This window comes from Pan troglodytes, chromosome 5 (genome assembly GCF_028858775.2).
Source record: "Pan troglodytes isolate AG18354 chromosome 5, NHGRI_mPanTro3-v2.0_pri, whole genome shotgun sequence".
Taxonomy (NCBI): Eukaryota; Metazoa; Chordata; class Mammalia; order Primates; family Hominidae; genus Pan; species Pan troglodytes.
The window spans coordinates 42,349,816-42,376,387 of NC_072403.2; the positions used below are offsets into that span (position 1 = coordinate 42,349,816).

The following is a 26,572-nucleotide window of genomic DNA, read 5'->3' on the forward strand; positions in this document are numbered from 1 at the left end:
GTAAAAATAGTAATAATAATGATATTATACATGTAGATTTGGCTTTTGATCATTTTCATCTACTTAGAAGTAGATTTTATTTTGTTTAGAGATCTAACTCAGGACTTTGAATTAATTAAACTGAGTTAGAAATTCGAATTGATCACACTAATTTATTGAATTCTAGGCTAAATAGAATCCAGCCATTCAAATATATGTGTATTTGAACATATAAATTCACAGTGAACCTTTTTTTTTTTTTTTTTTTTTTTTTGAGACAGAGTCTCACTCTGTCACCAAGGCTGGAGGGCAGTGGTGCAATCTCGGCTCACTGCAACCTCCACCTCCCGGGTTCAAGCAATTCTCGTGCCTCAGCCTCCCAAGTAGCTGGGATCACAGGTGTGTGCCACCACACCCGGCAAATTTTTGTATTTTTAGTAGAGATGGGGTTTCACCACGTTGGTCAGGCTGGTCTTGAACTCCTGACCTCGTGATCCGCCCACCTCAGCCTCCCAAAGTGCTGGGATTACAGGCGTGAGCCACTGTGCCTGGCCACAGCGAACCACTTTTTAATTAGAACCAAACCTGTCTACATATTTCTTAAACGTCTGAATTAAGATAAAAGTAGAACATTAAAACCTTTTCCAGACTGGCCCTCTATTTTTTATCAGGTTTGACTTCCTGTTCTCAGTTTGGGTATTACCATCATTCCCACCCCCTGAAAAAAGTGTTTCTCAGTGCAGGCTGGCTGTTTTAGGTATGTTGCCTCTGAAAGTAGTGATCAAGAGAAGAAAGGCAAATGTTTTCTGGGTAACAGATTCTTGGGTGACACTGGTTTTTTGAATCTTGGAATGGGTTGTCCCATGAAGAGGAGAGTCTGGTTCTTTATCTGTATGGTTCATTCAGCTGAATTGGCAAGGTCGTAAATTCTGTAAGTTATTTAGATTTGTTCTGTTCTGTGGCTACCTGTCCTATGATTATATACAGTACTTGTAAGCCTAGCCAGTGAGCTTACAGATGTGGGCCACTAGTCACAAGGGGAGAAGCTGAGAGAAAGAGAATGGATAAATGCAGATCCATGCCACTACTAAATAAATAACTCTGAGCTGAAGTCCAGCTGATAATAAATGGGGGGATTATAGTTACAATATGTTCACTATTTTTATTCAAAGCTCTCTGAGCTAGACTTCATTCAACCAGAGCATTCCAGAAAAACATCTGCATTCTTTGGAGGCTTTTATCAAGATGGAATTCTTATGTGTGGTACAGTTATTTGGGAAGCATGTGAAATGGAATCATTTTCTTTTCTTTTTTTTTTTTTTTTTTTTTTTTGAGACGGAGTCTCGCTCTGTCGCCCAGGCTGGAGTGCAGTCGCGCGATCTCAGCTCACTGCAAGCTCTGCCTCCCGGGTTCAGCCATTCTCCTGCCTCAGCCTCCCGCACAGCTGGGACTACAGGCGCCCATCACCACGCCCGGCTAATTTTTTGTATTTCTTTTTTTAGTAGAGACAGGGTTTCACCATTCTAGCCAGGATGGTCTCTATCTCCTGACCTCATGATCCGCCCACCTCGGCTCCCAAAGTGCTGGGATTACAGGCGTGAGCCACCACACCCGGCCGAAATGGAATCATTTTCAGACCTTTGAAAAGCAGCCAGTTCGCCGGACGCGGTGGCTCACGCCTGTAATCCCAGCACTTTGGGAGGCCGAGGCGGGCAGATCACGAGGTCAGGAGATCGAGACCACGATGAAACCCTGTCTCTACTAAAAATACAAAAAAAATTAGCCGGGCGCCCTGGCGGGCGCCTGTAGTCCCAACTGCTGGGGAGGCTAAGGCAGGAGAATGGCGTGAACCTGGGAGGCGGAGGTTGCAGTGAGCCGAGATCGCGCCACTGCACTCCAGCCTGGGCGACAGAGCGAAACTCCGTCTCAAAAGAAAAGAAAAGAAAAGAAAAGCAGCCAGTTCAGGCTGGAGGACAACAGTTGTGAACAGCTGAACAGGCAACACTTCCCAGCAGTTTAAGGAAGGAAATGGCAGTTAACCCCCATTTGATTGGGAAGTCAAATCTTAGGCTGGTTGAAGATAGCAGCTGCCTGCCCTATCCTTTGTGTTATCTAACCATTCCACAGCTCATACACAGAAGTGCAGCAGGAGTGGAAGTCATGGGGTCATTTAGACTGCAAGGGATCTGATAGCGGGAGGAAGGATGGGGAGAGGCAAATAAGAAAAGCTCTTCTCCCTGTACCCTCATGACTTCTGAGTTCATGCTGACAGCAAGCCTGTCTCTCTGAAATGCAGTAAACTGCTGATAAGCCTAATACCTACTACCCTCCTTTTCTACTTGATCTGAAAATCCCATCATTAATTATTCTTTGTATTGAGTAAGGCCATTTTTCCCCCAGAGCTCGACTATTAAGACATACCAGGAAAGCATTAACATAGCTGCATCTAACAGAAGATGAGATGTTGAAAAGTAAAGCTCAGAAATATTGATGGATGGCATATTAGATAGGTCAGTATTGACAGATGAGGGGACAGGAATAAAAAGGAGCCTAGATGCTGTCTTTCTGAGCTGTCAGTATAGAAAAGCAGGTTCTTGGGCAGTGGGGAGGGCATGAAAGGCCACCATCTCAACACAGATATTTTCCAAGGGCCACCTCTGCAGTTGCTATTTACTGCATTTACTGCCAAAGAAACTCACTACAGATGAACTTTGTGGACTTGATCCTTCATTCTTCTTTGTACACAAATGCTTAAAGCAATTGCCTTTTTTTCCTGTCTGAAGGGAGCTTCCTAAGACTTGAGTTGTCTTGTAGGCATTGGGTTCCAGTGCTGTGTTTTTAATTTATACTATGAGAGAGTGGGATGGAGTCTTCCAGAATGAGGTGGAGAAGGGAGAAATCTCATCTGTGAATAATCATGGTGGAGAAGATAACATTATTGCCTGGATATCTTTCAGGATGTTTGGACCAGGAAGAGAGTACAACTTCACTCGGCCCAATGAGAAGGGAGAGTATGAGATTGCTGAAGGCATCAGTGCAACTGTATTTCGCACAGTGCTGGTGTGTGGTAGCCTTTTTTGTTACATTCTCTTCCCCAGGGGCATGTGTGATCAATAGCCTTGAGAGTTCCATCAACTATGTTATTGACTTTAGGGTCTCTGGTTTCCAGTTGTTTCCTTTCTCCCTTTGTTTTCTATTCCTGTAACTTTTAAGTCCTTGCTTGTTTGTATGTGAGCTCTATCAGTTACCAAGTTCTGGTTAAACAAGTCAAGATAGCCAGGAGCTGTTTTGCCATCTAATGAATCATCCAATTTGGTGATAATTCCAGTAGCTCATTGCTTTAACAGAACCGGGAATGCACAGGGATGAAGAAGTAATTTTTCATCTTGTTCTCTGCCTACATTTTTTCTTCCTAATCTATTTACAGGATTATTACAAAACCGGTATCATCAATTGTCCTGATGGCATCTCTATCCCAGATCTTAGAGATACTTGTGATTATCTCTGCATTAATTTTGACTTCAACACTATCCGATGTCAAGATCTGAGTAAGTACAGGAGCAGGTGCCAGCTGCACTTAAGCAGCTGAACTTTGAGTTTTCTTGGAAGTCACTGATTTTTTTTTTTTTTTTTTGAGACAGAGTCTCGCTCTGTCGCCCAGGCTGGAGTGCAGTGGCACGATCTCGGCTTACCGCAACCTCCGCCTCCTGGGTTCAAGGGATTTTCCCTGCCTCAGCCTCCCAAGTAGCTGGGATTACACATACCTGCCACCACACCTGGCTAATTTTTGTATTTTTAGTAGAGATAGGGTTTTGCCATGTTGGCCGGGCTGGTTTTGAACTCCTGACCTCAGGTGATCCGCCCGCCCTCAGCCTCCCAATGTGCTGGGATTACAGGCGTGAGCCACCAAGCCCAGCTGATATTTTCTATTACTAAACAGAAGGAGTTTCAAGTTTAGGTTGAAAATCTTCTGCAGAGGCAGAGATGTGATACTAACTAACCCTTTTCCTCTCTTAGTTCAAAGCACTGTGAGGAACTGGAGTAGACAAAGGAAAACAGATAGTAGTTTCTAAATGGAGCCTGACCAGTGGGAGACCAAGCTGACTGCTTCCCTCTTGGGACTTTGGTGTCTCGACTCTAACAAACAAGGATACTGATTGTCCAACATGAGGAACAGTTCACTAATAAAGTCAAACAGCACAAATTGGCCAGGTTCTCCTGATCATGATATTGCCTTTTTTTTTTTTTTAAATTTGAGATGGGGTCTTGCTACTATGTTGCTCAGGCTGGTCTCAAACTTCTGGCCTCAAGCAGTCCTCCCACCTCAGCCTCCTGAGTAGCTGGGACTACAGGTACATGCCACCACGCCTGGCTTATTATTATTGTTTTGTTTTGGAGACAAGAGTCTCGTTCTGTCGCCCAGGCTGGAGTGCAGTGGCACAATCTCAGCTCACTGCAGCCTCCGCCTCCTGGATTCAAGCAATTCTCCTGCCAGAGCAGCTGGGATTATGGGCGCGTGCCACCATGCCCGGCTAATTTTTGTATTTTTAGTAGAGATAGGGTTTCACCATGTTGGCCAGCCTGGTCTCGAACTCCTGACCTCAAGTGATCTGCCACCTCGGCCTCCCAAAGTGCCGAGGTTACAGGCATGAGCCACTGCGCCCGGCCTATTATTATTAACTTAGTGTTTGCTAAGTGCTTTATAGATACGGACTTGCTTAAATCTTATAATAGTCCTGAAAGATGGGTGATAACCTCATTTAAGAAATTAGCTTATTCAGAGCTCTAGGCATTAAGGCCAGGATTAGAACTCAGATTGTCTGACTGCAAACTCCATGCTCTTATTACCTGGGCTTCCTGAAATTATATAAATAACTATTCTCTGAATTTCATGATACATTTCCCTGCATGTTGCATGAAAGCCCCTGTACATGTGATTTCTTTACTGAGTGTATTACACATTTAGAGTAAGTCCTTTGGTGTCACCAAAATTCAGATTATTCCTCTATTATGGTACTCTAACTCCATGAAATCAGGATCCAAACCATCTTCAGAAGAGGTACTACAAAGAATCATCCCCAAATGATGATTTCATCTCTTATAGCATTAACATTTATGGTCTGACCTTGTAAGTCCAACAAAACCTCAATTGATCAGAATGCTCAAGGATTATTAAACATGAGTAAATTGAAGAGTGGTAGAATAGGAGACATACCTTAACAAAGCTTAATTATCACCCTGGAGCAGGAAACAATCTCTGCCTTTAAATGTGCCACTTCTCTGAACCTCATCAATGATAACAGCCATTCCCTCATAGTCTTTTTCACTCCAGTAATATGTGCATTTAGGCAGAAAGCATGTTCACCTACATTTTCTCTCTGCAGGTGCTTTACTCCATGAACTGTCTAATGACGGTGCTCATAAGCAGTTTGATCACTACCTCGAAGAGCTCATCTTGCCCATCATGGTGGGCTGTGCCAAGAAAGGAGAACGAGAGTGCCACATTGTTGTGCTGACGGATGAGGATTCTGTGGACTGGGATGAAGACCACCCTCCACCAATGGGGGAGGAATATTCCCAAAGTAGGAGCTTCTGGCATGGTGTAGATGTTTTCAGCAAGAAACTCGCTACCTGGAGTAGTAGCTTGATCCTAGAACCAATGTGAATATCAATGTTGAGCCTGTAATGAGCACACTCACCTGGATGACAAATCCCTAGTGATGCAGGTCTAGCCTTTATGCTGGGGAACACAGTGAATGTTGTTCACCATTCACTCTTTCTCTGGTATCTCGTACTGTGTAAGATACTGAGGCAGCACATTAAATGATGGTGTCATTCTTCTCTTAATTCATTTTAAATCCTTTTGAATTGGTAATAAGTCAAAATTCAAAAAACATAAAAGGATATACACTAAAAAGTCTTATTCTCACTCCTGCCCCATCTATCCAGTTTTGCTTCTCAATTTCTTTTACAGGCTTCCAGGTATATTCAATGTACATATATAACCAATTACTTGTTTTCTCCTCCTTTTTCAAATGTACCATATTATACAACTGTTCGGTGCCATGTGTTAACAAAAATCTTCGACATTCTGGGCCGGGCGCAGTAGCTCATGCCTATAATCCCAGCACTTTGGGAGGCCAAGGCAGGCGAATCATGAGGTCAGGAGTTCAAGACCAGTCTGGCCAACATAGTGAAAGCCCATCTCTACTAAAAATACAAAAAATAAGCCAGGCATGGTGGCGTGCGCCTGTAGTCCCAGCTACTCAGGAGGCTGAGGCAGGAGAATCAGGTGAACCTGGGAGGCGGCGGTTGCAGTGAGCCGAGATCACGCCATTGCGCTCCAGCCCGGGCGACAGTGTGAGACTCCATCTCAAAAAAAAAAAAAGAAAAATCTTCAGCATTCTTTTTTGTGGCTCTATAGTGTTCCCTTGCACAAATGTGCCATAATTGACTTAACCAGCCATTATTGGACGTTTAAACTATTGGCCAGGTGCAGTGGCTCATGCCTGTAATCCCAGCACTTTGGGAGGCCGAGGTGGGCTGATTGCTTGAGGTCAGGAGTTCGAGACCAGCCTTGCCAATATAGTGAAACCCCATCTCTATTAAAAATACAAAAATTAGCTGGGCGTTGTGGCTCATGCCTGTAATCTTAGCTACTCTGGAGGCTGAAACAGGAGAATCACTTGAACCCAGGAGGCGGAGGTTGCAGTGAGACAAGATCACACCACTGCACTTCAGCCTGAGCGACAGAGCAAGACTACGTCTCAAAGAAAAAAAAAAAAAAAAGATTAACCGGGCATGGTGGCCCATGCCTGTAATCCCAGCTACTCAGGAGGCTGAGAGGCAGGAGAATCATTTGAACCCAGGAGGCAGACGTTGCAGTGAGCCGAGATCATGCCATTGCACTACAGCCTGGGTAACAGAGCGAGACTCCGTCTCAAAAAAAAAAAAAAAATTATACCTTTATAATTTTGATAGATGTTGCCAAATTATCCTCCATAAAATTTGTACCAATTTACACTCAGAAAACAATACATGACAGGTTTGTTTCCCACCCCCTCACCAAAACAGTGGCTTTTTCTTTTCTTTTTTTTTTTTTTGAGACAGAGTCCCACCTCCTGGGTTCAAGTGATTCTCATGCCTCAACCTCCCAAGAAGCTGGGACTACAGGTGCGTGCCACCACGTCCGGCTAATTTTTGTATTATTGATAGAAACGGGGTTTCACCATGTTGGCCAGGCTGGTCTCAAATTCCTGACCTCAAATGATCCACCCGCCTCAGCCTCCCAAGTGCTGGGATTGCAGGCACCATGCCTGGCCAACAGTGGCTTTTTAAAAAATTTTTTTACAGATAGAATCTTGCTCTTTCACCCAGGCTGGAGAGAAGTGGTGCAATCATGGCTCACTGCAGCCTCAAACTCCTAGTCTTAAGTGATTCTCCCACCTCAGCCTCCAAGTAGCCTGGGCTGCAGGTGTGTGCCACCATGATTGGCTAATTTTTTTTTTTTTAATTTTGTGTAGAAATGGGTTCTATGTTGCCTTGCCTAGGCTAGTCTCAAACTCCAGGCCTCAAGCCATCTTCCTGCATCTGCCCCCGAAAGTGTTGTGATTACAGGCGTGAGCCACTGTGCCTGGCCCCAAAACAGTGTTTTAAAAACTTTTATCTTTGCTACTTTCTTAATAAGTAAAAAAAAAAAAACTGCAGAATCTCATGATTGGCATGAGTTTTAATTACATTTCTTATTTCATGAGTGAGGCTGAAATTTTTGTTTTGTTTTGTTTTTGTCTTTTTTGAGATGGTGTCTCCCTTCTCTTGGCCAGGCTGGAGTGCAATGGCGTGATCTTGGCTCACTGCAACTTCTGCCTCCAGGGTTCAAGTGCTTCTCCTGCCTCAGCCTCCCAAGTAGCTGGGATTACAGGCACCCACCACTATGCCTAATTTTTCTGTTTTTAGTAGAGACGGGGTTTCACCATGTTAGTCAGGCTGGTCTCCAACTCCCAGCCTCAACTGATCTGCCTGCCTCGGCCTCCCAAAGTGCTGGGATTACAGGTGTGAGCCACCACACCCAGCCAAAACCTTTTTAGTTTTCAAGAGCCATTGTAATTTCCTTTTTTGTTTATAGTGTTTGTGCCTTTTGCCCATTACAAAATCAGATTGTTAGTTTTTTACTTAGTGATTTGTGAAAGCTCTATTTGTGGCAGCTCTTTCTAATTAAGGAAATTAGCCTTTTATGAGTTGCAAATATTTTCTTATTCAGTTGTCTTTTTAGCTTTGGTAAACGGTTTAGGCTATGCAGAGATGTTGTATTTCTAAAATCATCAGTTTTTCTTTTATGGCTTCTAGGTTTAATGTTGTACCCAGAAAGTCCCCACCCTGAGACTATAAAAATTTCTCTTATGGCTTATGTATTATTTAACATTTAATCTTTGATCCATCTGGATTATTTGGGATTAGGAGTCAAGTATATCCTTCATTAGTTTGATTTTGTTAGCTTCTCTCTTTCCTCTTAGGTCTTTACTCCATGGCTAACCCTATATTTTTTCTTTTTCAGTTCTTTATAGCTCCAAGCTCTACAGATTCTTCAAATATATTGAGAATAGGGATGTTGCAAAAACAGTGTTAAAGGAACGGGGCCTAAAAAACATTCGCATTGGAATTGAAGGTAAAAAAAAAAAAAAAAAAAAAAATCCCAGTCAACATTCAGGTTGGGTCTATTGCCACAGCTTACATCCTCAAAATTTAGCCTCCAGAGGCCTAGAAAATAGGCATACATGAAAACCACATTCTTACTCAAGTTTGAATGTTCCTGTTTTTGTCATTTTTCTTTTCATTTTATCTCCAGTTGAAAATGGTTCAAAGCAGCCACAGAAACAAGTTCGAGTTTACTACTTCAGGATAAAGAGCAGCGAGGGCAAAGGACAGTGGTAGGGAGATACAGCAGGGCTTGTGGGCTCACCAGATGAGAGCGTCGTTCTGCCACCAGTCTTGGTGAAGATGTTTCTGGTATCTGGAAGGGTCCTTCTGAAAAAATAGCTTGGGGACTCAAAATTAAAGATTATTCCGGCTGGGCACAGTTTGTTGTGCCTATGATCCCAGCACTTTGGGATACCAAGGTAATTGCACTCCAGCCTGGGCAATAAGAGTTAAACTTCATCTCAAAAAAAAAAAAAGATTATTCCATACTTTTGAGGAATGTCTGAATATATTAACAGAACTACTTTGAATGATCTTGAGCAGTGGCTCCCAACCTGTGGTCCCCATGGAAGGCTCTCAAGAGACTGATTCCTGGAGAGTGCTAAAGTCATTTGGTCTCTCCTACGTGGAGTGGATCTTTTTTTTTTTTTTTTTTTTTTTGAGATGGAGTCTCACTCTGTCGCCCAGGTGGAGTGCAGTGGCACGATCTCGGCTCACTGCCAGCTCCGCCTCCTGGGTTCACGCCATTCTTCTGCCTCAGCCTCTCGAGTAGCTGGGACTACAGGCACCCGCAACCACGCCCAGCTAATTTCTTGTATTTTTAGTAGAGACGGTGTTTCACTTTGTTAGCCAGGATGGTCTCAATCTCCTGATCTCGTGATCCGCCGCCTCGGCCTCCCTAAGTGCTGGGATTACAGATGTGAGCCATGGCGCCCGGCCCCCTATGTGGATCTTTGTTTGACTCTTGTGCTTTGCTACTCTTGTTGCCTCATTTCTGCCCACAGAACCCATCAAAGCTTCATTGTGTCTGACTTAAGTTGAACTTAAAGTTGGAGGACTTTTTTTTTTTAAGAGACAGAGTCTCACTCTTCTGCTTACACTGGAGTACAGTGACACAATCATGGCTCACTGCAGCCTTACCTTCCTGGGCTGAAGTGGTCCTCCTGCCTCAGCCTTCCAAGTAGCAGAGACCACAGGCATGCACCACTATGCTCCACTATTTTTTTTTTAACCTTTTTTCTAAGAGATGAGGTCTCCCTCTGGCCCAGGCTGGTTTTGAACTCCTGGACTCAAGCGATCCTCCCACCTTGGCCTCCCAAAGTGCTAGGATTACAGGTGTGAGCGACAGTGCCCAGCCTTGGAAGACATTTTTGAGATTATCTATTAAATCTCCTCCTACTCGGTCTTTCCCTTGTCTGTTAGGTGCATTTCCCAGAACAACCCATCAAACTGTTTTACCATTAGAACATTCTGCCATACATATTTAATAGATAACAGCCTCCCTCTCCTGCCTGCCTTCTAGTTAATAGCCTCTGAAGCTACTTTGACTATTTTTCCCATTTCCATGTGACAGCCTTTCACATATTTTAGGCAGCATCTCTGTTTTTTCTTTAGGCTAAACATTCCACATTTCCTTAACTGTTTCTCATATAGTATGCCCTCTAAGCAACAGAATTAAGAGGACTAGGGTAGCCATGCCTTGGCAGGACTTTTCTTCTATGGTATTGTTGCCAGCAACGACAGGTTCCTGAACTGGTAAGAGGCTTCTCTCCTCTTTCCATTAGAAGGGATAGAATTCTTGTTACTTCTCAGATTAGTCCCTTCTAGGGACAAGACCTACTAATCTGACCAGGAAGGAAATGAACATGTAGGTGACTGGGGCTGGGAAAGCATGGGACAGGGACTGGTCACTTCCCACATATTTTCCATGCTGTGATTTTGGGAGAAAACTGATGTGGTTAGGAAGGAGAAAGTATGGACACCAGAGTGAGCACAATTTGTTAGTCATGAGAATGGCCTTTTTCCATTGCAGGTTACCCTACCTGTAAAGAAAAAATTAAGAGAAGGCCTGGCGGCCGGTCTGAAGTCATCTATAATTATGTACAACGCCCCTTCATCCAGATGTCATGGGAAAAGGAAGAAGGGAAGAGTCGCCATGTGGATTTCCAGTGTGTTCGAAGCAAATCCCTCACGAATCTGGTAGCTGCTGGAGATGATGTCTTGGAGGACCAGGAGATATTAATGCATCACCCACCCCAAGTGGATGAACTTGACCGGCTAAATGCCCCACTTTCTCAGATGGCTTCTAACGACTTTCAGGATTAGGGCCAGCTGTGGGTCTACTCCTTGTTGGAGCCCATCTCACCTGGGATGCCTGCAGCCAGCCCTCCCTCGTGATTTGTCTCACCTTGAGTAGGAGACATGCCTCTCCCCTATCCTTTTCCTTTCTGCCATAATTAACATATGTCCTTTTCAGTAAGTCCATGCCTCTGGCAGGGGATGAAGAAGTACTCACTGGTAATTAGCTACCATCTTTGCAGCAGCCCTGGTAACTTGAAAAATTTGGGTCTGGTGCTGTTCATTGAGTCTTTGTGTAACTGCAAAAGCAGGAAAGGAAGTCAAGACTCCTGTTGCCTCGTGTTTAGCAAAGCAGTCCTTATCCTTTATACTCTGTTCTTGGGTTTTGTTTTTGTCTTGTTTTATACCAGGCAAATTGCTTAGTAGCAAAGGGACCAAACTTAAAAGGTGACAATCTCTAACTTCTAAAAGCAGACACCAATCGGATGCTCATTAGAGGTTAATGAAGATGCCATTCTTGGTGGCCTCTGCACCCAAATTGCATCTGGAAAGAACTAGGGTCTCGTTCAGAATGTCCAAAAGGAAATTCTTAAGAGCTTAAATTCAGATTTGTGTCTCATTAATGCAGTGAACAATTCAAAACCACACAGATTCCTTGGCAGGAAGGACAATGGAATAACAATGTTGATGAGACCTTTTTAGCTTCAAGGTTTCGGAGTCTAAACAAATGGATGATTCATTTGGAATGAAACTCACAATGCAAGTAGAAGGACCTCTCCAAATCAGGCCAATTGGGTTATCCTGGCTTGGAATCTGGTGTGAAACCATAGGTCTTAACACTCTGGAGCAGCACATTGCTGTGGATATGTCCAGGAGACCTTAGATATGGCTTAAAGGCTTTCAAGATGAGGACAGAAATTGCTTACAATTGCTCAGTTTCTCAACAGAAAGACTCATGAGTGCCAGCATGGGGTACATGGAGTGAAGCTGGGTGGGAAGCATCATCTGCACAGTCCCTGTCCTAGTGCAGGATTTTTCTCTGTATGTTTTCATACCATGGGATTTTTGGATATCAGTGTATTTTGGTTCTTGAAATAGCCTAATAGCTGCTCACACATTGGGTAGGAATATTATACCAATGTCATCCCCAAAGGGTGAGCTGAATGGAAATTAAGCCCAGTCATTTTATTTGATCTATTAGCTCTGTTATCAGTGCATGATCACCCAGATCACCCTCCTCAGCCCCCACAGTGCTGAACCATCTTCCCTCCTGTTCTCCATGGCTATTAATAGTATAGCTAAATTTAGAGTCCAGAGCCAGATATAAGTATTTTGGGATTATCTCCCAGTTTGTGGTAGAAGCTGACTGGAATACAGGTTGAGTATCTCTTATCCAAAATGCTAGGGACCAGAAAGGTTTCAGATTTTTTCAGATTTTGGAATACTTAACAGTTGAGCACTCCAAATCTGAAAGGCTTCTGAACATCATGTCAGCACTCAAAAAAGTGGATTTTGGAGCACTTCAGATTTCGCATTTTTGGATTTGGGATGCTCATCCTGTGTAGGAGAGGCTACTCGATTCCATTTAATGACTGTCCTAGTCATAATCATCCAAAGATAAAAGCCAGGTAGATGTTGAAAGCTCTTTCCAGGGCTGAAAAAGTGTTCTTACATTCTCTGCATGTGACTAGCTAGCATCACTGTGGAAATTAATGCTCTGTTCTTCACTAGAATGTAGTAAGTGGTTAAATTGAGCTATCCCCCACCTGATGACTATTGGCATCCATTTGCAAGGCCAATGGCCTGGATTAAGGGTTAGGATTATTTGTAGCTAGAAGGTAATTTTATTTCTATGAAACTAATTGGCTCATATTTGAGGTCAGGTTTGGCCTTGACCTTACCAGTACATTTATACCCACTACCAGTTGACTAGCCCAGATAATTGTTAAATGGTGCTTCTTTTCTGCTTCTCAGTAGACTTCCATGCCATTACAAAGGAAATTTGAATTACCTAGTGTTTGTATATTCCATGATAAGTATGTATAACTTCTGTTACACAGCTTATGTATTGTTAACATTTAAGTGTAAACCATGCCACAGCTAACACTTAAAAATGAAAACTAATTCGTTCTTGCTTAGGGAAAATGCCAGGTATGAAGTATGGCATACACTTGACACTGTCCTGTGTAACCCTTTACTTTGCTCAGGCTTTCAAGATTGAGTCTTTTTCCCCCAAATTAGGTTAACATGCATTTGACCCCAACCTGTGGGGTTTGAGTAAGCTGGAAATCTGTGACGGTAGGCTTTCTAGTGTCACGAGGTGGTGGTGACTGAAGGAAAAGCCGGGATCACAGGTTCCTTCTGATGGAGAGGAAGGTTTATTTCTATGCCCCTCCCACCACCCTCCACCTAGAGCTCACCCAAGCCTGCTCCAGTCCCAGGGGCAGGCCATTCTGCAAAAGCAGGACCTCACAGAAACAAGGGCTGGGTTGAGGTCACCCCCTTCAGAGTTGGTTCCTGGCCAGATGGGTAAGAGGCATTTGTAATTTTAAAAACGTGGAACTTGGGTTTGGTGTTTTCTTCTAAGTGCCTAAATAAGCAAGCCAGGCTGTTGATATTTTAGCCAGAGAAATCGGCAAGCCAAGATTAACCCGAATCTGAAGTTTAGAATCTTGAGTTTGCATCTGCATCATATCATGCTGTTTTGATGAGGAAACATTTGCCACTGAGGAGTTGGAGGGAGGGCAAGACGACAGTGTTAAGTCAGATCATTTAATGGTTTCCCCTAAGCCCTGGAAAAATATTTGAAAGAATGGCAGCAAAAAGGTTAAGAAAGCAAGCCAGATTTACTGCACAATATGCAGTACCCAGTACTACTTTAAATCCCAAGAGAACAGTGTGATGTCTAATATATACAGGTCTATGAAAATACTGTGGAATAAGCCCAGGAAGGTTAGATGTGTTTGCAAATAAGTGTCCCAAAGGGTCCCCCTCTAAGTAAAATAAATATTCAGACCACAGGCTTTAATGTAAACTGTCAAAAAGTGGGATGTGAAGGATTTTTGTTAAGTGTCAATTGAAGTTAAAAAGCAAGGGTTTTTGGCCAGGCGTGGTGGCTCACGCCTGTAATCCCAGCACTTTGGGAGGCCGAGGCCGGCAAATCACCTAAGGTCAGGAGTTCGAGACCAGCCTGGCCAACATGGTGAAACCCCGTCTCTACTAAAAATACAAAAAAATTAGCCCGGTGTGGTGGCGAGTGCCTGTAGTCCCAGCTACTTGGGAGGCTGAGGCAGGAGAATTGCTTGAACCCGGGAGGTAGAGGTTGCAGTGAGCCACGATCATGCCACTGCACTCCAGCCTGGGCAACAGAGCAAGACTCCATCTCAAAAAAGAAAAAAAAAAATTAAAGGTTTTGGCTGGGTGCAGTGGCTCATGCCGGTAATCCCAGCACTTTGGGAGGCTAAGGTGGGAGGATCACTTGAGGTCAGGAGTTTGAGACTGGCCTGGGCAACGTAAAAAATTTAAAAAATAGCCAGGCATGGACATGGTAGTGCATACCTGTGGTCCCAGCCACTCAAGAGGCTGAGACAGGATGATTGCTTGAGCCCAGGAGGATGAGGCTGCAGTGAGCCATGATGACGCTACTGCACTCCAGCCTGGATGACAGAGCAAGACCCTGTCTCAATATTTTAAGTCAAGGGTTTGTAGTAATGTATTCAGTGCCACTTCTTGCCATCACTTTGCAATTATTGAAATGGGAATACTGAGCTCAGAAAGCAAATATGATGCTTTCATGGGAGATGGAGCCACATTTGTGTTCTGGGTGGGATCTCTAGTGCAGGAGAACATTACATTTTCTTCTGAAGGCAAAATGCTTGTAGGTTTTGCCTCTACTTTGTATTTACTTTTAAAATTGCACTTGTTCACCTACCAGTGTTTACGAAATCCTGTATTTGGGATGCTTTTTCTATAATAAAATATTATAATTTGTGTGTCTTTTTTTTAGCAGAAAGTAAAATTAGAAATAAAGATGTTGGGCTAGGCGCGGTGGCTCACGCCTGTAATCCCAGTACTTTGGGAGGCCAAACGGGTGGATCACTTGAGGTCAGGAGTTCGAGACCAGCCTGGCCAAGGTGTGGCAAAACCCTATCTCTACTAAAAATACAAAAATTAGCCAGGCGTGGTGGCACATGCCTGTAGTCCCAGGTACTGGGGAGGCTGAGGCAGAAGAATCACTTGAACCTGTGAGGCAGAGGCTGCAGTGAGCCGAGATTGTGCCACTGCATTCCAGCCTGGGTGATAGAACAAGACTCCGTCTTAAAAAAAAAAAAAGTAGGTGGGTCTTTGAAGACTTCACTACCAAGGTGGTAGGTGAAGCCACAGTATGGAGATCACCAAGAGATCACATGACTGAAGAGGGCAAAGGCACCAGCACCAACATTTAAGTGTGGAACTAATAAGAAGGAAGTCAGGGAGATGGGAGGAGAGTGAGTTTGTTTTAAAGGTTAACAGGTTAACATCTCTGGGATGCTTCACTAAGCTACTCACAACTCTGGGTTGGCTTGTCATCGTCACATCAACACTAATGTAAATAAGGTGATGCTACATTCCATTAAGCCACTTGTTGGGAATTCTCTCAAACTGATCTGCAATTCAGAACCACGGTGAGCTCCCTGTTGCCTCACCAGACTGCCTGGAACTGAGCTTGAATGTTGCTTGGGCAAGGTGTTTTTTCTCTGAAAATGTGCGTGAAAAAGCATCACGAAGGCCGTTTTTGTCAGTGTTGGCTTTGATGGATCATTCCAGAGAAATATGCTCTGTAGGAAATGAAAATATCATTCACTGAATCCTTCTGAATTCAATTAAAAACACCACTTGGGTTACACAGAAGCCCAGGAGAACCAGGACAAGGCGATCTAAAAAAGTTCCAAGGAAATAATTCTGACAAAGAGCATTACCAACTGATGGCAGAGGGGGACTCTTACTAAGCTGTACAGATGAGTTTCCAAATTGGCAATCTGTTTTGCAGAACCTGAGTATTAATCCTGAAGGAACTCATGTGAATCTTACTTTTGACTTTTTTTTTTTTTTTTTTTTTTGGAGACAGAGTCTCACTCTGTCACCCAGGCTGGAGTGCAGTGGCACAATCTTGGCTCATTGCCACCTCCACCTCCCAGGCTCAAGTGATTCTCCCACCTCAGACTCCTGAGCATCTGGGACTACAGACACGTGCCACCATGCTAATTTTTTGTATTTTTGGTAGAGGCAGGGTTTCGCCATGTTGCCCAGGTTGGTCTTGAACTAACTGCGCTCAAGCGATCCACTCACTTCAGCCTCCCAAAGTGCTGGGATTAAAGCGTGAGCCATCATGCCCAGCCCTTTGAAAGTAATTCTAAGAGCAACAATGGATCAAGCTGGTATCCACCCATCAACAGTCAGAAAAGCAGCCTGGGTAATTTAGATACAGGGGAGAGGAGTACTAAATAAATGCCAATCAACCAAGCCAACTACGAAGAAACAGGTACCAAAGAAAATTGTGATGCATTCCTGAACTGGGAGACATCGAATGATATGATTTTGGTTTCATTTTAGTATGAAATTTTCTAACTACCCCAATGAGAGTAGGAAACAGAATTTCTGTCAACAGGATCGACACTGAGCCAGTGTTGCCCAACATGTTTCTTAGGATTCATAAGCCTTAGAAAGACATTACCCATTCTGGCTGCATTTAGCTTCCTCTGCCTGCAGTTTCTACTCTAGCTGGTCTTTGCCCCTCCCTTCTGGACTCCTTGAGGTGCTTTTCCCTACCCAGAAAGGGGCTAACAAGTGGGGCATATGGGACTCCTCCAGCATACAACATCTCAGAGACAGAACCCTGCTCTGATGGACACAGGGCTGAACAATTCCATCTTTTTTTTTTTTTTTTTTTTTTTTGAGACGGAGTCTCGCTCTATCACCCAGGCTGGAGTGCAATGACACGATCTCAGCTCACTGCAACCTCTGCCTCCCAGGTTCAAGCGATTCTCCTGCCTCAGCCTGCTGAGTAGCTGAGACTACAGGCTCGTGCCACCATGCCCGGCTAATTTTTGTATTTTTAGTAAAGACGGGGTTTCACTATGTTAGCCAGGATGGTCTCAATCTTTCCTGACCTTGTGATCCCCCTGCCTCGGCCTCCCAAAGTCCTAGGATTACAGGTGTGAGACACCACACCCAGCCAACAATTCCATCTTATGAGCTCATGAGATTCCTCGTTGACTGCAGGCTGCGAAAAAATGGAGCTGGGCTGTAAAAGGCTGTACAAAAGGTCCACCAGATGACAGCACTTTTGTCAGGATGTGTGTGCCCTTGGCCTTACTGTGAGGGGAGGGCCCACTGCCCTGCAACACTGAGGTGGGTGGAAGAAGCACATGTAGTCGGGGCAAGAGAAGTCTCTTCATAAGGACAGTGATTCAGGAGACTAGCTCCCTAAGAACAAAAGTCAGTCCCAGCTTCCCTGAGATGGAAAAGCACTTTGCATGAAGATGGTGATACAGTTTTGAAATTAACACTCGAAATTAGGCGTTGTAATGGTTTGTGGACAAAGGGGTTAAAAGCAGCCATCAGCACTCTGCCTCTAAGTTATATGCCACTATCTGCTTTAAATCACATCACAATCCCTTCTCAGCCTTTTTGCTAAGATCAAATGCAGTATCTGTTCTTATCAGTTTAATAAATCACACCACATATTTCCACTACTGTTTTTACACAGTTTATTCAGAAGTTTAAAAGTTAAAATGTGGGCATTTTCCCCTGAAACAAATCATCCCCTGCCACTCCCCAACACAAAGACTCTCCCAACACCGCAGTTCCTTCTCTTTACCCAGGCTTACCACACATTCTTGCAAAACACACAGGAGTCAACACCCCAACTATTTGGTAATACAAAGAGACTACAAAGTCACACAAAACAATCTCATTTACTTCCTTTTCACTAGCAGGCTATGAATGAAAGACTGAGAGGCAAACACATCACCTTCATCCAGAGTTGAGACTTCCCTAACCTTTTTTCTTCCTCTAAGAGGTTAAAATCCAAAGTAGTTTCACTGACAACTGTAACTCTGATATTCCATTTTTCTCTTCTGAATGGCTAAGCTAGGACATACTTTCCTTTCAAAGCTGATCTTCACAACCTCAAGACTGGCAGAAAGCAGGCTCCCAGCTGCAGCTCGGCCACAATACTTTGCAACAGGCAAAGTTCCCACATAGGTGCAAATGATGCTTTAAGAGTTATCAAAACTTTTTAAAAATAATGCATTAATATGGAGCCTCCACATTTTTCTGACGAAATTCCTCTAAAGGTGGTGGCAGCTGTGAAACAGAAGGCACTTTGTGCTAAAATTCAGAGGGTCTCTCAAGAGAGAACGCCACAGCAGAGAGACCCAATCCGCCTAAGTTGCAGGCGACCCTTTAGGGTGGGGAGGAGTATCCCCCAGGAAGGCATCTGCAAAGGAAAAAATTGTAATCATGATTCCAAGGCAAAATGGCTAAAGTTGGGAGAGAAGAAATACCAAGAGAGAAGACAAAACATGGCTGCGCCAAGGACTGAGGAGTGAGCTTTACAAGGACTTGTCAGCTGGCTCTGTACTTCTATTGGGCTGGTTCCTTCACCATTTCCAAAGGGGTTCTGGAGACCTTGCAGGAACAGGAACAGCACCTTAGCCAAGAGGGTTCCAGGCCTCCTGCCTAGGCCTGGGCTCTCCTCGTTAGGTTCCCAGGAATAAATTGAGTTCCCATTGGCAGCACTTGCAGGTATTGCTGGTCCACGGCAAGATCTGTCTTAGGGATTTTCTGGTACAGCCGTGAAGAGAAAGTGAGGGTTTTCCACATAATCCGGGATTTCTTGGCAATGCCCAAAGACTTTCTGGGCCTTCTAAGAGCAACAGTGGATCAAGCTGGTAACCCCCATCAACACTCAGAAAAGCAGCATGGGTATTTTAGATGGGGGACAGGAGGAGATAAATCAATGGATTGACAGTCTTTATCTTAGTACCATAAATAAAGTGCACCATGAATGGAGGCTATAAGCCACTCGCCTGAGGCTGAGGTATGGGTAGAAACTACCATCACCACCCTCAGGGTGGCGGATCATTTCCTTCAGCCAGAATCCTGGCTGCTGAGACTGTCTTTATTGCTTTATTTCCTTAGTACTATGGAACTTTTAGCTATAAAGGAAATACTTGGTGGGCTTGGCAGAGAGCGTGTCACAAAATTACAGGAACTGGCTGATATTCGATGACTATACACGACAATCTCAATAATGTTGGATGATGGCTGTTTTTCCCCTTCATTCTGATGAACTTAGGAAAACTCAAGTTATTTTTAAAACACCTATCAAATTGGCTCATGATGCTTCTCTTCCAAAGCAGGATAGCTGTTTATGGCCGATGTAGTAGAAATGGTTGTCTTTGTTTACAGTTTTTCAGATGCATTATGGAAGAAAATCCTCTTACTACCACATTTCAGGAGACTTTACTATGACATATTGGTGGGTTCCATCAACTTCTTGGAAGCTCTTCAAGAGTGTGAGAGGAAAAGCATGATGTTATACAAAGAACTCTGCTCCACATAGGATTCCGTGGCAAGAGTACTATTTTGCTGCTTTCATGTAGGAAGGTATTGCCCCCCTTGCAGTCAGGCCCTCAAAGCGCTTGTACGTGTAATTGATGAAGACCCAGTCTTTGTTCTTGTAGTCAGTCTCAGGATGATTACTTGTGGCCACTGGGAAAGAAATAGATGTGAGAGTTGATTCACTGCCTTACCTCCAATGGACTGCTCACGGTGCTGAAGACAGGACTATGAAGAACACACCAGTTTCTATTTGGGAAAGCTTATTTTTCACTCTCTGAATTTTTTTTTTTTTTTTTTTTTTGAGACAGAGTCTTGCTCTGTCGCCAGGCTGGAGTGCAGTGGCGTCATCTCAGCTCACTGCAACCTTGCCTCCCGGGTTCAAACAATCCTTCTGCCTCAGCCTCCCCAGTAGCTGGGACTACAGGCACATGCCACCACACCCAGCTAATTTTTGTATTTTTAGTAGAGATGGAGTTTCACCATGTTGGCCAGGATGGTCTCGATCTCTTGACCTTGTGATCTGCCCACCTCGGCCTCCCAAAGTGCTGGGATTTCAGGCATGAGCCACTGCGCCTGGCCTCTATGAATTTTCTACATTTTCTTGCTCATGTTCTTTAAATCTCATATTTCTTCACAAATTTTTTAATGTTTTATTTTCCCATTCCTGTCATTTCAGATTACCTAACACTTAGTAAATAACAAAAGAACAGATTTTTGTGACTTACTCACCCAGTTGAGCAGTCTAAACATGGGAGCTGATACTCATTTTCCATTCACCAAGGTTTCACCACTACCCAGCATAAGAACTAGAAAAGTACTTACAAAGAACCTGAAGAAATGAAATTCCTCTCCATGTTCACTACCCTGATTTGTAAACATCATCCCAAAATTGGGGGTAAATAATGTGCTTATAAGGCAGCAGGAGACAATGCTGGTGGTGTTACCTGTTGGCTTAAGAATATCAGATTCTGGAAACTCATCGAAGTTTGAGGTATCATCAATGCTTTTGATTTCAATAGGTATTGCAGCAGGTCTCTCTCTGCCAAGAATACACATGCCAAAAATTACTAAGTTAGTAATCAAATGGATCATACCAATCAAGTCTTTCTCCAAAAAAGACCCCTGGTCTGACATGAGAAGACTCTTCACTGGCAGGCAGCATTTATTTTCTCTGAAAAACTTATAAACACTGACCAACCAAGCCAACTGACTGTACCCAAAGTAAATTATGATTTTAAAAAAATAACTCAATCATTCATAGCAAGAAAGAAAGATAAGAATAACTAAAACCTGAAGTTAGTGCAACTCCCCCCATGGCCTGGCCTGTCTACTAAAAAGGGAAACTGAACCTCTAAATGTCCCCTTGTGTAGGGCTCTGCCCTTCTTCCACTGGAGGTGCCAAGTAGGATGGCTAAAAAAGTGGCAAAGGTAAAAAATCACAAGCAGCAAATCAGAACACAATTATAAAATAAATGAAAACTTCACCTTCTATTTAATAACCAATGAATGCTGAATGAGAAGGTCTGGACTACAGCAGGTGGTCTAGGCTCTCACGGCTATTGGCCGTAGTCTACTACCCCCACCATAACAATTTTCACTCTCCCTTTCCCTCTCCACTTCCACCCCTCCAATCTTTCCTCCACTCCTTTCTCCCTTCTCTATGTTCCAGTGATACCTTTCACCCTGTGGGCAGGAACAGTCCCGCTGGCGGGACCTAAGAGGTTGCTGAGTTCTAGGTAAAGGGTAATACGCTTCCTAGATGCTCCCTCCACCTAAAAAAACAAAGTTCACTTCACTTTGTAAATAACTGCTAGATTCAATATATTCCATGACACATGGCTGACAAAAAATCTAATGCCCAATCTTCACCATGAATGAAAATCAGGAAAAGACCCTAAATCTCTAAGAAGCTCTCTTCCCTTACTTGGCTTGCCAATGATGGTCCTTCCAAATTATTATTAAGTAAACTAGAGACTTTCTGAAATAATTCTGAAAGTGTTTATATGGATATACCTGATATGTTCCCAGTCAACGCCTTCAAAAAAAGAGTTACTTTTTATTTCCTCAACTCCAGGAGCTCCAATTCTATGTTCCCATTCACAGCAGAACCTGGAAAAGACAGAGGCCTTTCAGCACATCTCAAGCAGTCTCTTCAGAAAAAGAAAAACTTTTTTTTTTTTTTTTTTTTTGAGACAGCATCTCACTCTGTCACCCAGGCTGGAGTGCAGTAGCACAATCATGGCTCACTGCAGCCTCAACTTCCTGGGCTCAAGGGATCCTCCCATCTCAGCCTCCCAAGTGGCTGGGACCACAGGTTCCACCACGCCCAGCCAATTTTTTCTTTTTAGAGGTGGGGTTTTGCTGTGTTGTCCAGGCTGGTCTCAAACTCCTGGGCTCAAGTGATCCCCCTGCCTCAGCCTCCCAAAGTGCTGGAATTATAGGTGTAAGCCACCATGCACAGCCTTTTTATTTGTTTAAAGAGAGGAATAGGAGGAAACAGAAAGCAGATTCAGGAGATAACAAAAGTTTTTAAAAAAATGGAATCATTCACATTAAAAAGCTGAGAAAGAAGGTGGAGGGATGTTCTCTAATACCTCAAAATTAGATCCTTGGCTTTCTCAGAGATGGGAACTTCTGGAGGAAAAGTCAAAGTTTCTTTCCAGTTCATCACCTTCTTATATGTCTCTTGAGGGGTCTCAGAACAGAAAGGTGGGTAGCCTGTAATAAAAAAGGAACTTCGGAGCTTTTACACTCCAGAACTTTGAATCTGACCGAGATTACTCTCCTTAATAAAATTCTATGTCTTTTTTTTTCTTTTTTCTTTTTTTTTGAGACAGGGTCTCACTCTGTTACCTAGGCTGGGGTGCAGTGGCACAATCATGGTTCACTGCAGCCTTGAATTCCTGGGCTCAAGTGATCTTCCTGCCTCAGCCTTCCCAGTAGGTGGGACTACAGAAGAGCACCACCACACCCAGCTGATTTTTTATTTTTCTTTTGTAAAGACAGAGTCTTGCTATGTTGATCAGGCTTGTTTTGAACTCCTGGGTTTAAGGGATACTACCGCCTCGACCTCCCAAAGTGCTGGGATTACAGGCATAAGCCACTGTGCCCAGCCCGATTCTGTATGTCTTTAATGACTACTGGATTACTCTGTATGGCCATCCCTCCATGACACAGACAGGATTTCCACTTATCCCAGAAAATACCTGAACCTATTTTTCATTTTCCCCCAAACTCCCAGACCCAAAGTGAAATCATGCCTCTGGTACCACTAGGAAGTCAGCTTAATAGGTAGAGCTGGGAAAAGAAAGGAGGACATAAATAGAGTTGCAGGTGTGGGAATCACCATGCCCAAAGAAGAAATGAAAGGATGAAACAATATCATTCCAGAAATACCCTTATATGGGTAAAGTACCAAATAACTTGAATAAGAAAAAAGCATAGATTTTAAAAATGACCACCATGCCTCTTTTTGAGAACTACAGGCAAGAAGACAAACACGCACACACCCTATCACCCCATCTTCCCTCCAGACGGTGTACGCCCACCTCCACAGGCATCGTTCCCATGTTCCTGAAGCCAAAGCAGCCAGATAGACTCACTCGGAACCACCAAGGATATACTTAATCTAGTGCTCACTGGCATATGACCACCCCCACAGATGCGTCCCATAAATACAGACACACACAATACAATAAGAGGGAGAGAGGCCAGAGGGTCCCATGATTTGAAAGCTTTGACAGAGGAAGGGGGCGGCAAATTAGGAAAGTGAGGCAACGCCCAGTTGAAATGCTCTGCATACAACGGATATTTAATAAATGCTAGTGACTAAAAGAGCTTCTAGATGGAGAAGATGAAGGTATAAGAGAAAGAAAAACATAAAAAATGATCAGCAAAGCAATTGCAGGATGCCAGTAAGCCCAAGAATGGAGTGGGATACATCTTACTGAAAGAGGTGTCATCTGTCTAAAACAATTCACTTTGAAAGACAAGTAGGGAAATCACTTAGATCACTGCCAATTGAAACAGAGGCTGGTATCAATGTAAAAGTCTGTCATGGATGCACAGAAAAAGTCCTCTGAAACCATGCAACTTACCGATGAGCATCTCATACATGATCACCCCAAGCGACCACCAATCACAGAGCTTGTTGTACCCGGTCTGCATGAACACCTCAGGAGCAATGTAGTCAGGAGTGCCTACTGTGGAGAAGGCCTGAAACATGGACCACACATCAGGGAGGCCCAGCCAGGCAGGAGGTGCCCAGAGTTCTGTTCTAGAAACCAAAGGCTATGAGTAACACCAGAAGCTACCCCCAAGCTAAATAAGCAGGACTGCCCAGTAGCTTAATGGCAAGCTCGATTTCCCAAAGCACTTTCCAAAATGAACAATAAAGCTTTGTTAATGAGGCGGGAGACCCTTAACTATGAGTCACTAGGGCGAAGGCATCTGTGTCATAATAACTGGTATTACAATTTACTGAGCACCCATTAAGTACTAGGCTCTGTACTTAATATATATATTACATGAGTTTTATATATATATATATAACTTCATATACATGAGTCCATTTAATCCTGACGAAACTTTTCCAAGGAGGACCTTATTAGCTTAACTTTGCAGATACAATTTGATGCTCAAAATGGCTTTGCCTGAGACCCCAGAACTAGTTAGGTGGTAGAGCCCAGTTTAGAAATTAAATATCTGGCCGGGAGTGGTGGTTCACGCCTGTAATCCCAGCACTTTGAGAGGCTGAGGTGGGCGGATCACGAGGTCAAGAGATGGAGACCATCCTGGCCAACATGGTGAAAACCCGTCTCTACTAAAAATACAAAAATTAGCTGGGCGTGGTGGTGTGCACCTGTAGTCCTAGCTTCTCGGGAGGCTGAGGCAGGAGAATCGCTTGAACTCGGGAGGCGGAGGTTGCAGTGAGCTGAGATCGTGCCACTGCACTCCAGCCTGGCGACAGAGTGAGACTCTGTCTGAAAAAAAAAAAAAAAAAAAAAAAGGAATTATAGTATCTTACTCCAAACCATCCCTCTTTCTATGATACACATTCTTTGATTTGACACAATCATAAAGGGAAGCTATATGATCAAAAGCTAAAGTTATATCCTATAACTTAAACATTTATAAATACCTATTTACCAAACTTAATTGTTTTTGTATATAGTTCTTAGAGGAATGTTTTCTTTTTCTAAGAAATGGGGGTCTCCCTTTGTGTGCAGTGGCACGATGATGGCTCACCTCAAACTCCTAGGCTCAAGAGATCCTCCCACCTCAGCCACCATAGTAGCTAGGACCACAGGTGCATGCCACCACACCTTGCTAATTTTTTAATTTTTTTGTAGAGATGGGGTTTTGCCATCTTGCCCAGACTGGTCTTTAACTCCTGGCTCAAGTGATCCTCCCACCTCAGCCTCCCAAAGTGCTGGGATTACAGGTGTGAGCCACCGCACCTGACCAAGAGAAACATTTTCTGCATTCCAGTATTCTACTCTAACATACCAGGACTGCAAAATAAGAGGAGAAAGTACAATCAAAGCCTCCTAATGTGCTTAACATTTGAGGGCTTACCATGTGTAAGGCTCTGATCTAGGTGCTTTAAATATTATATAATTTTTAAAATTACAGTTGTATTGTTTTTAAAACATGTATTATGAAATATTACAAACATACAGAAAAAAGGAACAGACAATACAATACAGACCCATTACCCACATTAAAAAGATTAATAATTTGCCATATTTGTCTCAGATCATTTGTCTTTTTTTTTTTTTTTTTTTGAGATGAACCACACCTGGCTAATTTTTTGTATTTTTAGTAGAGACAGGGTTTCACCACATTGGCCAGGCTGGTCACAAACTCCTGACCTCAAGTGATCCACCCACCTCAGCCTCCCAAAGTACTGGGATTACAGGCGTGAGCCACCGCAACCGGCCTTGTTTGTCTTAACATTCGTTTTGAGATTTATTCATGTAGCTCTAGTTCACTCATTTCTCTGCCATATGCTATACTGTTATATAAATTAGTCACAATAGTTTTTATCCGTTCTTCTGTAATGGACAGTTACAGTGCTTCCAGTATTTCACTATGACAAGTAACACCTGAATAAACATTCTTTTAATACCTTCTTGGGCACTGTGCAAGCATTCCTCTAGAGTATTAACTAGAATATTGCTGAGCCTTGGGTTATAAGCATTTAAACTTGAGGTATCTTCCATGTCCTCCAAAGTAGTTAGTCCCTATTTAAACCAACCCCGGTGGGGATTAGCTTCTGGTGCTCCATATCTCATCAAGACTTGGCTTTGTCAGATTTTTTTTTATTTTTACCAATCTGATGGATATGAAATGGGATCTCTTTTTTTTTCTTTTTAAGAGATGGGGTCTTGCTCTGTCACCCGGGCTGGAGTGCAGTGGTATGATCATAGCTCACTGCAGCCTTGAAATTCTGGCCTCAAGGGATTCTCCTGCCTCAGCCTCCTGAGTAGCTGGGACTGTAGGGATGTGCCAGCATGGCTGGGATCTTGTTTTAATTTGCATTTACTTTATTTCAAGTAGGGTTGAGCACATATTCATATTTTAATTAGCCATCCAGGTTTTTATTATGAATTCCTATTCAGATCCTTTGTCCATTAGTATTTTTTAAGTTGTGTTGTCCTTTTTCTTATTGATTCATAGGAATTCTTTATGAATTCAGGACATTAATCTGTTTAAGATATTTGTATACTGCAAGTATCTTCTCCCAGATTGACGCTTGTTATTTTTATTGTGATTTTTTTAATGAAGTAGTATTTGTTACCAAAAGTAAATATGTCACATACATACATCTGTTAATTACATACATTATCAAATTATAATGCATAATCATGAAAATGAATAGCCACGAGTTCAACTGAAGAACCAAGGAATACCAATATTATTAAAGCTAAACATGTACTCCTCCTCGTCTCTCCTGCTTCTCTTAACCACTATGCTGAATTTCGTGTTT

At 43.2% G+C, this 26,572-nt stretch overlaps 2 protein-coding genes and 1 pseudogene across 11 annotated transcripts in view; 2 read left to right on the plus strand and 1 right to left on the minus strand.

The window, feature by feature from the left end:
• The window catches only part of KCTD20 (potassium channel tetramerization domain containing 20), a 48,447-nt gene extending 33,481 nt beyond the window's left edge, over positions 1–14,966 (plus strand). For all 8 annotated transcript variants that reach the window (XM_527371.7, XM_063812413.1, XM_024357165.3 and 5 more), the window contains 5 exons: positions 2,937–3,039; positions 3,407–3,527; positions 5,364–5,561; positions 8,534–8,644; positions 10,709–14,966. In XM_527371.7, coding sequence (XP_527371.1) covers positions 2,937–3,039; positions 3,407–3,527; positions 5,364–5,561; positions 8,534–8,644; positions 10,709–11,001 — 826 coding nt within the window. In that variant the 3' untranslated portion in view covers positions 11,002–14,966. The remainder of the gene's footprint in view (positions 1–2,936; positions 3,040–3,406; positions 3,528–5,363; positions 5,562–8,533; positions 8,645–10,708) is intronic.
• Positions 14,967–17,626: 2,660 nt separating this feature from the next.
• LOC112209725 (U2 spliceosomal RNA) lies at positions 17,627–17,762 on the plus strand (annotated as a pseudogene).
• STK38 (serine/threonine kinase 38) overlaps positions 17,707–26,572 on the minus strand; it is a 54,350-nt gene continuing 45,484 nt past the window's right edge. For all 3 annotated transcript variants that reach the window (XM_009451151.5, XM_518435.7, XM_016955351.4), the window contains exons 10-14: positions 23,679–23,796; positions 22,176–22,299; positions 21,595–21,690; positions 20,526–20,620; positions 17,707–19,731 (exon numbers count right to left, since the gene is read on the minus strand). In XM_009451151.5, the coding sequence (XP_009449426.3) occupies positions 19,601–19,731; positions 20,526–20,620; positions 21,595–21,690; positions 22,176–22,299; positions 23,679–23,796 (564 nt within the window). In that variant the 3' untranslated portion in view covers positions 17,707–19,600. The remainder of the gene's footprint in view (positions 19,732–20,525; positions 20,621–21,594; positions 21,691–22,175; positions 22,300–23,678; positions 23,797–26,572) is intronic.